Here is an 11,871-nt window from a genome sequence, read left to right as displayed (position 1 = left end):
GGAAATATTCAGATTTGATGCATTCTCATAGAAACTAGGATTAACTGACAGACAGGCAGGCCCACTTAAGTTAGTTTTAGGATAAAACTATAGATTTGTTTTTGTTTTGTTCATTCAAAGTGGAATCTAACGAACTGCTGATGGAATAGCGCGCTGACTTAGTAAACTTTCACTGCCAAACCCGTTAGTGTCTGATGTACACCACAGGTGGTTGCACTGATCGTAGAGCGACGGAGATCACTGTGGAGACAGCCACACTACATATAACAGGACTGGGTGAAGCTGAGACTGAGACTTGAAAGCTGTAATTAGTCAATAATGATTTTTTCCTATTAGTATGAAATCGGCCACCACCGGCAATTCCAGTTTTCAGTCTGTATACTGAATTTATTGTAAGTCCATTAACGAGATTTAGTGTTAATCCATTTACGGGATGTAGTGATTGTCCGTATACTGGATTTAGTGTTACCACGGAATATTTGTGTCCATTAGCAACCAGTAGATACCTACATTGAACCGATCAAAATACTTATTGAAGGCTGTTTGCGAGTTTCTTAGCTGTTCAAAATGGTAATTCTTTATCTGTTTTAATGCAGTTTAATTGTTTTCACTTCTCATTTCATCGTTTAATTGATAAAGCTTTAAAATTTAGGCACAAAAAAGAGAATTTGATAAACGAATTTAAATTAATTGAAATTCTTGAACAAAATCAATTGTTTTTTATTCAGCCACCAAAAAAGAAAAGTGGGAAGAAAGGAAAAAAGAAGGGAAAGAAGTCCGCGAAGGCTAAAACCCCAACTGTTATTGATGGCGTCTCGACAGAGGAAATGTCGAAAGAGCAGGTAAAATATAAATCATAAGGGCCCAGAACGGGCGGGCAATCAGCCTGGGGTCAGTTGCACAGTTGTGACTTAAGTCCAAAAGTGGTCTTAAATCATAAGACTGGTCTAAGGTTGTTCGACCGACTATAGAACTAAATTGGTCTTAGACTGGTCTTAAGTCTAAGCCATGACTATGCAACCGGCCTCTGGAGTTATGTCTTATAAGCCAAATGCCCAACAGGCAGGCGGGCAATCAGCCTGGAGTTATGTCTAAACTTTGTGTGTTGATTGATTTTCAGTTGGAGGAACACATCGTACGGCTGAGAGAAGAATTAGATCGCGAGCGAGAGGAAAGAAATTACTTTCAGTTGGAACGCGATAAAGTGAACACTTTCTGGGAGATCACGAAACGACAACTAGAAGAGAAGAAAGCCGAACTTAGAAATAAAGATCGCGAAATGGAAGACGCAGAGGAAAGACATCAAATCGAAATAAAGGTAACTTCTCTACTTTCTTCATTGACTTCTTGTACCGGGAACTTTTTGTTTGACAGAGGAGTTTTTTTCTAGGTTTACAAACAAAAAGTCAAGCATTTACTGTACGAACATCAGAACAATATATCTGAACTGAAAGCTGAAAGTACGGTCGCCTTGAAACTAGCGCAGGATGAACACAGAAGTGACGAACTCGAGTTACGTAAAGATAAACGAACGTTGAAAGTGGATTATAAAGAACAAGAGCTGAATAATGAGAATATCATTAAAAATATTAAGAAGGTATTTGATACTTTAGATTCAACCCAATGAGCACCACTCGGGGTCCAGTTCCACAGTTGTCTGTGAGTGTTTGACTCTAAAAGAGTTTAAACACACTGATTTTAACTGAACTTCCAAATCAGGGTATTATTAGCAGGTTTAAGGTTTATTTGTTAAATCTGTGATGTCTTCAAATGGTGCAGAAGAGACAGAGAAGAACTTTTACCCAAGAAAGTCTGCTGCTTCCAGGATTAGAACCCTAGATTGATAATGCAACCATTTAACCAGACTCAACCACTGCCCTGAACTCAGCCACTGCCCTGAACTCAGCCACTGCCCTGATCTCAGCCACTGCCCTGAACTCAGCCACTGCCCCCTTTCAGTTTAGACCCAGAAGCTGCACACACTCTCATTATCATCAACGTTTATGAATTATTTGTAGGAACACGACGAATTCATAACAGAATTACGACAAGAATACGAACGCCGAGCTCACGAGATCGAAACGAAATACGAGAAAAAAATGAGAGCTCTTCGAGACGAGTTAGAGTTGAGACGTAAAACGGAGATTCACGAGATCGAAGAAAGAAAGAACGGACAGATTAATACGCTGATGAAAAACCACGAGAAAGCGTTCAGCGATATCAAAAATTACTACAACGATATCACGCTGAATAACCTCGCTCTTATCAATACACTGAAGGTTAGATAATCACAGCCTGCAGCCATTCTATTTCATCGTTTAACCCTTTCAATGTGTCTACACCGCAGTGCAGTGTATAAATCGGTGATGAAATTGGCTAGTACACTGCATCGCGGTGCATCAATTGTCATTATCTCTAATGAAAGATGGCAGCACCTTTCAGTGAAATACTAGTAACAAGCAATATACCACAGCAATGTAGAGGCACTTAAGCAGTATATGCCCCTGACACACACTAGGATGGATTTTCTCAGCAATACTAATCGTTGATGAACATTGCTAGTACACTGCATTGCGGTGTAGACACACTTAAGTGGGTGTGTCCATTATGCAATACATTGGGGTGGAATTTTTGGAAATTTTCAAATTGTCTCCAGCACTTTTGGGAATTGATTAGTCAGAATTAAAAGGTTTATTTCATATGAAACTGGTATTTTTAGGAACAAGTCGAAGAAATGAAGAAGAAAGAAGAGCGAATGGAGAAAGAAATGAATGAAGTAAGAGCTGAGAATAGACGTCTGACGGAACCGTTACAGAAAGCTCGAGACGAAGTCGATGAATTGAGGAAACAATTAGCGAATTACGATAAAGATAAACAATCATTAGCCGTAAGTTTAAATACATGTTCGAGATAGTTTTATAGACAAGTATTAACTCTGGGGTTAACTCAATTGGCAACCAATTGAATTACCTTGAATCCTGGTCTTGAAAAACTGGCCCGGTAGACCCGTTTTTATCAGGATCAGGCCTGAACAGAAATGAACTGATCAAATATTGTGTGTGTATATTTTAGAGTGCGAAGGCTAGGTTAAAGGTAATGGATGAAGATACTCGAGCTCTACAGTGGGAGCACGAAGTATTAGAACAAAGATTTGAAAAGGTATGTCTCCAGATTCTCAGCATCTGGTCAACTCTCGATGAAATATAAGTCATATCCAACTTTTGAGATGGACCTATCATTGATCGGTGAATGTTGTATGAATTTCAGACACAATTAGAACGAGATGAATTATATCGAAAATACGTGAAAGCAATTCACGAAGTGCAACAGAAATCAAACTTCAAAAATCTATTACTCGAGAAGAAATTGAACGCGTTGGCGGATACATTAGAAAAGAAAGAGGCTCAACTCAACGAAGTGCTTTCAGCTTCAAACTTAGATCCAACAGCATTGACTGTTGTAACTAGAAAGCTTGAGGTTAGTCATTGACAAGTCCCAGAGATGGATGATTAATTCAATAATTGGTTGAACAGGGTCCCTATGACTTCTTGATTCCTTAAAAACCTGCTTTTAAACGGAAAATGCTTTTGAAGGTGCCTAACACTCCTTCAAACTCCTAGTTTGTAGTTGCACAGGAGACTACGCCTAAATCGGTGGGTGCAGTTTGAATTTGTTTTTACCCTGTCAGGTGGTTGCCAAGTTAGAACAAACACGAGTTTAGTTAATGTAAAGGATAAAAACTTCCTGACAAACCAACAAATTAATATTTCACCGAGATAAACAGTTCCGATTTAGGAGTCTACAGTAATTGGGATGTGAAAGTGGATGACAATTCCTCAAAATTCTTGAAAATCCTGATAAATTGTGGTAAGAAAGAAATGCTAATAAACGTATCTCGTATTTCAGGATGTATTGGACTCGAAGAATAGCGCGATTAAAGATTTACAATACGAACTGGCGAGAGTTTGTAAAGCGCATAACGATCTGATGAGAACGTACGAAGCGAAGTTAAACCAGTTCGGAGTACCGACTGAGGAACTCGGTTTTAAACCGCTGGAGAGTACAGTCGGAGGACAAGTACTCGGTCAGGGTCCAGCTGGTCTGGTATCCGCACCGTCATAAAATACGAATCAGAATTAAACTCGATGTAAGATTGAGAACTCTTCTACGCGGAGTGCACTGATTATTTTAACACGGTTCTTATATAAAATACATGGAAATAACGGATGGAACTGAAATTGATTTTCATTCTCTCTGATGTCGGTTTGTCGTCGTCGTCGATGATATTTTTAGTTGTTGCCGTCCAATAAATAACATTTTTAATGGTGCATATTTTACAGAGTAACATTGTTTTGAATAGTTACCGGAACCTGATGGAGAGACAGACAGACAGACGGACAGACAGACGGACTGTCAGTTGGTCCATCGTGTTTATCTATAGTTATATTGTAATCAATCTGTTCTACATGTATGTATTACCAGCCAGAATAAAAAAATCAATGGAGTCTTCATAACACATTCACATTTAGTCGAGTTTTAGTATTAGAATTACTGGCAGGACCTACCACACACCTGACATGCTACCCACATAATCGCTGAATTTCTCAGTGATTACCATGGTTTCTTATTGTTGCTATGTCGGTGTCACTCGCATTGAGGATATACCCTTAAGGGTAACTTGGATACCCGGTGCATAAAACCGGGCCCGGATTGAGGATTTACCTGTAGGGGTCAGGTCGATACCCAGTCTATGAAACTGGACCCATGCTGAGGATTTAACCCTGCCCGGTGAACTTTCACTCGAGACGTACAAACCGCTCGTTGAACCTTCATGTGATACTGGAACCCGCAATATCCTAGAGTCGAGACGTTCTTTTATTGTTAATGTGAGCATCAGATTGTTTAAAAGCTGCTTTAGTTGACAATAAAAACATTCCGTGATACAATTTCACATTCCTTTCTAGAGATACAGAAACAAATAAATAAAATAATACGGTTTATTCTATTAAATACTATATAAACTACTATATAAATATTATTGTCATTCAATTGACGAAAATAAATCACTAAAATTTGTCGGTAGCAAAATAGGTAAAATTTAGTTATAAATGCACAATGTCGATGGATGTCTACTCCTTCATAGATAAGAATGTTTTTTCAATAGTATACGATGTATTATTGGTCATTTCAAACCGGTTTCTAATTGCGTGTTTTGTAAGTGATTTAATCGTTTTGGCGAAACGACGCGGCGTTTCTGAGAAAATCAACGGATTCGGTTTATCGTTACTTCTACGACGCAGGTTATACTGATGACTCGATGATTCATCGGACTGAAAATAAAATAATTATGAAATCAAATCAGCATTGTTTATTAGCCCTGTACCTTACAAACTGGTTTCAAATGATTCTATCCTTTAGTAAAATAATTGGCTATCATATATTTCATTGCTATATAATCAATTATCACGTCTTAATAAACATCATATATTGTATTTTATTTCTAGAGTTCGTTGTAATTTGAGTTCGGTCCTCAGTTAGGTTTCTTGAGTTTCTAGCCCCACGCACGCACGTTGCCAATGCCATCAGGAAGTGCGTTACACTTGGTAAAAGAATCGGCTATCTATATAATGCGTGCTGCATTGTGAGTATATTTGTAAGGAATTGAATACAAAATCTTACCCAAAACTGTCTACTTTGACGTTTCTTCTCTGAAATATCAAATCAAATAAACAATTGAAATGAATCATTCCAAAGTTAGTTCTAATTAATCTGTATATAATTCTAATACCTCTTTCAAGTTGTCGGATAGGTGTCGATTCCCTGAGGTCGCACAATTCTTCTAGTAACATAGAATGACTGGAGAAATCTAAACCAATGAAAAACATACCCGATTTATAGTCAGACTTACGTCCCAATTTAATGAAGATGATGATCTCAATCTAGTTGAATTAAGCCTTAAAAGTATTTTAGGCTGAAAAAATTGATACCTTGTTTTTCATTTTTGCTGAGCTTAAAAGTTGACCCGGCCAGTCGCCTATATTTTTTTTAAAATCATGATCAAGCTTACAATAACAGACCCTATAGAGGCAGCTATTGAAGTGAACTGATCACAAATTTTATTGCAGTTCACATGACTGTAAAGAACATGGCTGATTATGAGAAACAAGATATCATCTTTGAGCCTTATCTAGCTGCAGTCTGAGTGCGGTATCTGTTGTGAAATAAATATTACCTGTTCCATTGCTACAAATACTCTCATTATCACTGTATTCATCATCACTGACTGAGAACAGTTTATACGTGACGTCTAAATCAGATTCCTCATCATCACTACTCGACGAGTCATCTGAAATTAAACATCGTTAAACAGTGAACAGACTGACAGGATTCTTACAGATCGGGGAATCAAAAAGGCCCTGATATTTCCCTGACCCTTGACAAAAAATTCCCTGATCATATTATAAGGTATCCTCAGTGGGGGTTGTTTCTTCTAAAAAGGTTGTTTGTGCCACTCATCACCAGCAAGAACAACAAGACACCTAATGTTCAAATTCCCTAAATTTTAAGTAAAGAGCCAGAATTCCTTGTTTGTAAGAACCCTGATTATGAAGAGTAATAGAATTACGTAAACTTACGATAATCCGGAGCACAAACACTCATGTTTCGACAATTTTCTACTGGCGGCATTATAGCATTCGGTCTATTACCAATTGAAGCAGGTTTAATCGGTAAAGTACCATCAGTCACAACATCTAAACTCACTCGACCTAAAAACAACTAACACAACTAAAAAATACCGGTTCTGTTAGCATCAGCTCATGTCGTGCTAAACTATACTTACTTTTCACTACGGAAATTTCTTTCTTGATCTCCATCAATAGTTGATTATTAGCCACATTGATATCTGTGTAATTATAAGCTGCGTGGCATAATACGCTCAATCCGAACAACCAAAACAGTTTACGACACAACCACAATCTACGATACAACTCTTCCTAGAAAACAATCATATGCAGTGGAGAAAGACTCAATCGATTTAGATTCAGGCAAGTTGAAACATCACTTCTCTTCTAGGATTCAAAATCCATAGAAGCAAAAACAGTACAGTCCTCTTCTAGGATTCTTCAATATTATGCCTTTTGTCTTGACTTGACTCATAAAGAGTCACTTGACGATGGAAACCAAAGTTATTCTTGTTTTACTCGATAAGATTATTGTAAAAGAAAAAGATTAAAAACTTACATTAACGTCATTGATATCAGCAGAATGCGACGAATAAGAAACGATGAATCTTTCAAATATAATATCACCGGTCATAACGAGAAACATTCCGAATCTGGCAGCTGAGGTCCGCGGAGTCGACGTTAGTATATAACTGATCAGTATGGAAGTAGCGTAGAATATCAACGAGTAAAACCCGGTAAATTCTCCTAAAACGATCGATTGTAACGAACTAACGCGATCAAATACTTCGCTGATCATTAATCGCTGTTCAGCTGTCGTTCGTTTATAATCCTCGAACATCTGATGCACGTTATCCGATGAGGATCTGATCGCTTCGTTTAAACGCTCGCCGCTCGTGATTATTCCGTGTTGGTTTTTTAACGATTCGCGTTGTTTTTCGATGATTTCGTCTTGAACGCGAGCACTCTCGGAGAGCTGTTCGGCGACCGATTCTGACGACTGAGCCAGATTCGAGATGGTGCGCTCGGTCAACTCGTGCCAGACGCTCATCTGTAAAAATCGGCACATATTCTGAGCATGCGTGAAGAAATTACTGTAAATTCCGCGGTCTGAATCTTTCATTTTCGACGTACAAGCAGAAAAATCGTTGTCATTTTCGCAGTCGGAATAATCAGCGCTACCGATTTTCTTCAAAAAACAGTTTGTAAAATACAGAGCTAATCGATGCTGTTTATCATCTGTCAGTTTTTTGCAATAAGAATTTAGTTTCGCTAACGCATTTTTCCAACAAGTGCCGAATTTAGGTAATTTGGAATCGGTTAAAGCCGCTTCGTACGATCTCTTTCCATCAGCGATACCGAAATCATTGACATTGTTTTGATGATAATCGCTAATTGTCAGCTCACTTTCGTAAATCATTGACATCAATATATACAGAAATATTACAAGTCTTTCAATCCTTGGCTTTGCCTTCGTGGAACCGTCTTCCGACATTTTTCTTTGCCACATTTTCATCGTTAAAAAAGGAAGCCTCACTTACTCAATTTAAATTAATTGAATTGAATATTTTGAATTCTCCACAGTCAGAAACAATCGCGCGAGTTAGAAAGAAATACCCTAAAACACGGTACTAAAACACGGATTAGGATGTAGTGAACAACAGAGATGCGGGCCCGCACCGCCCGGCTCACATTCAGCTCACAGGAAATTTGTCTGACGGTCGCTTCTTTTTCAAGTTTCTCTCCTTCTGGTGGAAATTCAGTTAACAACTATCAATTAATGAATTAGGATTATGAAAATTAACGCTGCAATCTTGGAATTTTGAGTTAGATGATCCATATCCTAGCTTGATCTCCAACCATTTCCATTGTACACATTAGGTGGAAGAAAAATAATCCTATTTACAACTACGTACAAAAAGGAGAAAAACAAAGACTTAAAAACACAAGTTTGTTTACAACTGATATTTCAGAATACTAAGTTTATTCATAAATGAAAAGTTCATCTTTTAAAATTGAATATAACAATGATAAAAGTGCTATATTTATATTCAAAATCCGAGACCATTTTCTTTGGAAGTGTGAAAATATGAACATCTATACATAAATATAATTTATTACAATTACAATAACTCCTGTTACAACAAGTCAGTCTCAGGCTAAAAATCATACTGCGTTTCTCCTAATCGGACGGGTCATTAACAAACCGGGTCATTAATGGCCGGGTGTTGCTTCTTATCGCAATTTATTGCTAATCCGTTCATTTCCATAGCAGCGGGTCTGTTATGATTAGCTTGATCATTATTTTTTTCTTAAGTAATACGTACAGGGTAGATAGCGCACCCCACTGGGTCAACTTTAAAGCTCAGCAGAAATAAGAAACAAAGGTTTTTAAGCGAATACTGGACACTGGTTATCTTAATCTGGCAGTATATCAAACATGATCGAACAAAGACATATTAAAAAGGCAACATATATTGAACAAACCTTAGGTTCATTGAAAAATGCCTTTCATCAATATTGCAGAAAGCAGCCAGAAGGTTAGGGGAAGAAATGTTCAACAATAATCTTAAAGATTCAATTAATAAAACTAGTCATGATACTTCATAATTAATACAACAAATCATGAATATTTATCCTCGATAAGAGATAGTTGAATATCTAAAACAAAGTAAGAATAAGAGTAAGATCAATTTCAAAGCATTAATATCCATATCAGTAATATCAACACCGTATAAAATACAAACATTAAGCATACAACACAAATTATAACACTAAATATGACTAAAACATAATGAAATATGGAATGTACTTATTTAAGTAATCGTAACCTCGTTGCCTTCTATGCCAATTATATTGAGACATTGTTACTTCATATGTTTCCTATACTTGTGTAGTCCGTGGAGCTACACCATTATTAGCGGTATCCTGTGTAGTCCGCGGAGCTGTACCGCTATTAGTGGTATCCTCCGGTGAATCCTGTGTACCCTGTCTATCAGTATTATGAATTGTATTATTAGATGAAAAACGATTTTCATCGACTTCCGAATAAGCCGGAGGTGAAGGTAGGTCTCCGACGGATGCGAGTACAGGTGCAGCGTGTAAACCTACAGATGCTGGATATAAGCCTACAGGTGCGGGATTGAATCCTACTGGTGCGTTTAATGATAACTGTGATGCTGTAAATGCCTAAAAAAATTAAAAAGAGACAAAATCAAGTTTACTCATTATTTCAATCGCATTCAAAGTTAATTCAAAAATCATCAGTTTTCATTGTTGTTGAAGCTTACAGGATTTAAAACTCCTACGGAATAATAATCTTTGATAACATCATCGTATGAAGGCGGATTGTCTGTGTAGATATCAGATGAAGATGTGGCCGGATGAATGTTTGATATTTCTGCTGTTGGACGGTTTTCTACTGGGATTCTATTAAACTGATTCACATCTGAAATATCAAAACGTTTTCTCAAACATCAACAACAAAAGCACCGAGATTTTCAATAAATGATTGTACAGTAGACTCTGTTTGCCATGGAGCTGATTATTACGTGCCCGGTATGAGAACCCTCTCTGGATCGAGAGAGTCAGTATCCTGCTGCGTCAAATTGTGGCAGTTTCCCTTTGACTTTAAGTTTCTTATCGCGAAAACACAGGCGAAATCAGACACTTCTTGTATCCTGTCGGGATAGTTTTATTTCAATTAGGCCTAGTAGGATACCGGCCAGATACTGCCAAAATCAAACCCTGTCCAATTCACTCTGATTGACCAGGAATTAGGATTTGAGTTGTATGAGATTGTGGAATACTTAATCTGAATACCAGTCGTTGTTACGGGTTCCCCATGTGGTTCCTTATGTTTGGAGAACAAAGGCTTGATAATAATTAGACTAGAGGAATACTAACCTACACCCATAATACCAGAAACAGTTCGTATTTGTGAGTTTCGAGGACCCCCTGATGTTTCATGTCTGCGTCTCCTAGAACGGGCTTTACAATAAGCTAAAGCTGCTGTTACTGATATAATCACTATCAATACTGCTATTATTATGAAAGTAAAATATTCCTTCGGGTTCGAGCCTTTCGGAGGTGGTGCATTTGTCGTAGTTGTAGAAGTTGTAGTTGTCATCATTAGGGTACCGGTATTTGCGAATGTCGTCAATGTATGGTTCATCTCTGAAACATACAAAATATTTCACTGGCACTATTTCAGTAATCATTGCCAGAGATGTGAAAAAGCCATGGTGAAACAGAGTCTAGAGAAGAAATCACAGCGGGCTTGTCCACGATAGTTCAAGGGCCCAAAATCGTAGATGATTCGTCTTTCGAAAGTAAAGTATTATTATGATCTTTGTTTGTTCGATTTGGAACCGGCCCTGGCACAAAGCCCTTTTGATCGCTTAAGTACAGGAATTTAGGCAGAGATTTTAAAAGACAATTAGATTACAATACAGTTCACATACCGGTTATAATTAATTACTCCATTTCATCGGCTAGAAATTAATTTGTAAATAGAAAATTGTAAAACTGACAGCGGTGTAAACTAATGGCCGTAAGGTGCTGCCATCAATAGGCAGATAAAAGTTTCAACAAATCAAACTGTATCTGAATGCTATCGATAGACAGTTAATAGTTCAAGAATTCACTAAATACAAACATACAACAGCCTAATATGATATAGAGGTTTAGTTTGAATGTGTAAATCTCTTTTTATTAATCTTTATTTCAGAGATTAGTTTCAGCATATGCCGTCTAGATGGCCGGTGGCAGCACCTTACGGTAATGTTTGTACTATTAAATCATAGCCATTATATCACATCATCATAATCTATCTAAATCCTTGATATTATTGGAACACTTTATCTCTCTGTAAATTCTATCAGGGAAATTTCTCTCGCTCTCTCTCATACAAATCATTTAAAATTAAATTTCTTACCTCCCCTCACATAATTCTAGTTATCCATTGACTTAAACGACTTTTGATGCAAAAAGCAATCAGTGAAATGATCACTAATATTGCAATAAATAGAATTAACCTGATCGAATATTCATCAGTGCCGGTTAGGTTGTTAGTTGTTACGTTAGACATCGACATCGTTTATGTTCGGTAGTGAATTATTGATGTAAATCCAATGAACAAATCATAAAACTCAAAAAGAATCCACATCGCCTCGGGGAGAATCTTATT

General features: G+C 37.3%; 3 protein-coding genes across 4 annotated transcripts; 1 reads left to right on the top strand and 2 right to left on the bottom strand.

Annotated features, from left to right (window-relative positions):
- The first annotated feature begins 477 nt into the window (after window positions 1–477).
- Window positions 478–4,509, top strand: LOC141901508 (dynein regulatory complex subunit 4-like). Its single transcript, XM_074788792.1, has 9 exons — window positions 478–570; window positions 729–842; window positions 1,121–1,318; window positions 1,391–1,597; window positions 2,019–2,279; window positions 2,720–2,887; window positions 3,073–3,159; window positions 3,268–3,477; window positions 3,907–4,509. Exons 1-9 carry the CDS (start codon window positions 568–570, stop codon window positions 4,120–4,122), a joined length of 1,464 nt encoding a protein of 487 aa, XP_074644893.1. The 5' UTR covers window positions 478–567; the 3' UTR covers window positions 4,123–4,509.
- A 540-nt stretch (window positions 4,510–5,049) lies between these two features.
- LOC141902353 (uncharacterized) lies at window positions 5,050–8,223 on the bottom strand. The gene is made up of 7 exons (XM_074790035.1): window positions 7,243–8,223; window positions 6,842–6,995; window positions 6,636–6,767; window positions 6,233–6,346; window positions 5,789–5,866; window positions 5,680–5,708; window positions 5,050–5,330 (listed from the first exon to the last, which is right to left on the bottom strand). Exons 1-7 carry the CDS (start codon window positions 8,197–8,199, stop codon window positions 5,130–5,132), a joined length of 1,665 nt encoding a protein of 554 aa, XP_074646136.1. The 5' UTR covers window positions 8,200–8,223; the 3' UTR covers window positions 5,050–5,129.
- A 502-nt stretch (window positions 8,224–8,725) lies between these two features.
- LOC141902314 (uncharacterized) lies at window positions 8,726–11,855 on the bottom strand. 2 transcript variants are annotated; one of them, XM_074789980.1, is made up of 4 exons: window positions 11,620–11,855; window positions 10,590–10,859; window positions 9,974–10,131; window positions 8,726–9,872 (listed from the first exon to the last, which is right to left on the bottom strand). In XM_074789980.1, exons 2-4 carry the CDS (start codon window positions 10,855–10,857, stop codon window positions 9,567–9,569), a joined length of 732 nt encoding a protein of 243 aa, XP_074646081.1. In that variant the 5' UTR covers window positions 10,858–10,859; window positions 11,620–11,855; the 3' UTR covers window positions 8,726–9,566. The 2 variants fall into 2 exon arrangements, with proteins under 2 accessions (XP_074646081.1, XP_074646080.1); XM_074789979.1 differs by lacking the exon at window positions 11,620–11,855 and adding an exon at window positions 11,147–11,258.
- Between the last annotated feature and the right edge of the window lie 16 nt (window positions 11,856–11,871).

This window comes from Tubulanus polymorphus, chromosome 3, assembly GCF_964204645.1.
Source record: "Tubulanus polymorphus chromosome 3, tnTubPoly1.2, whole genome shotgun sequence".
Lineage (NCBI taxonomy): Eukaryota > Metazoa > Nemertea > Palaeonemertea > Tubulaniformes > Tubulanidae > Tubulanus > Tubulanus polymorphus.
The sequence above is the reverse complement of the archived record's forward strand: the minus strand, read 5'-3'. Positions and strand labels throughout refer to the sequence as shown.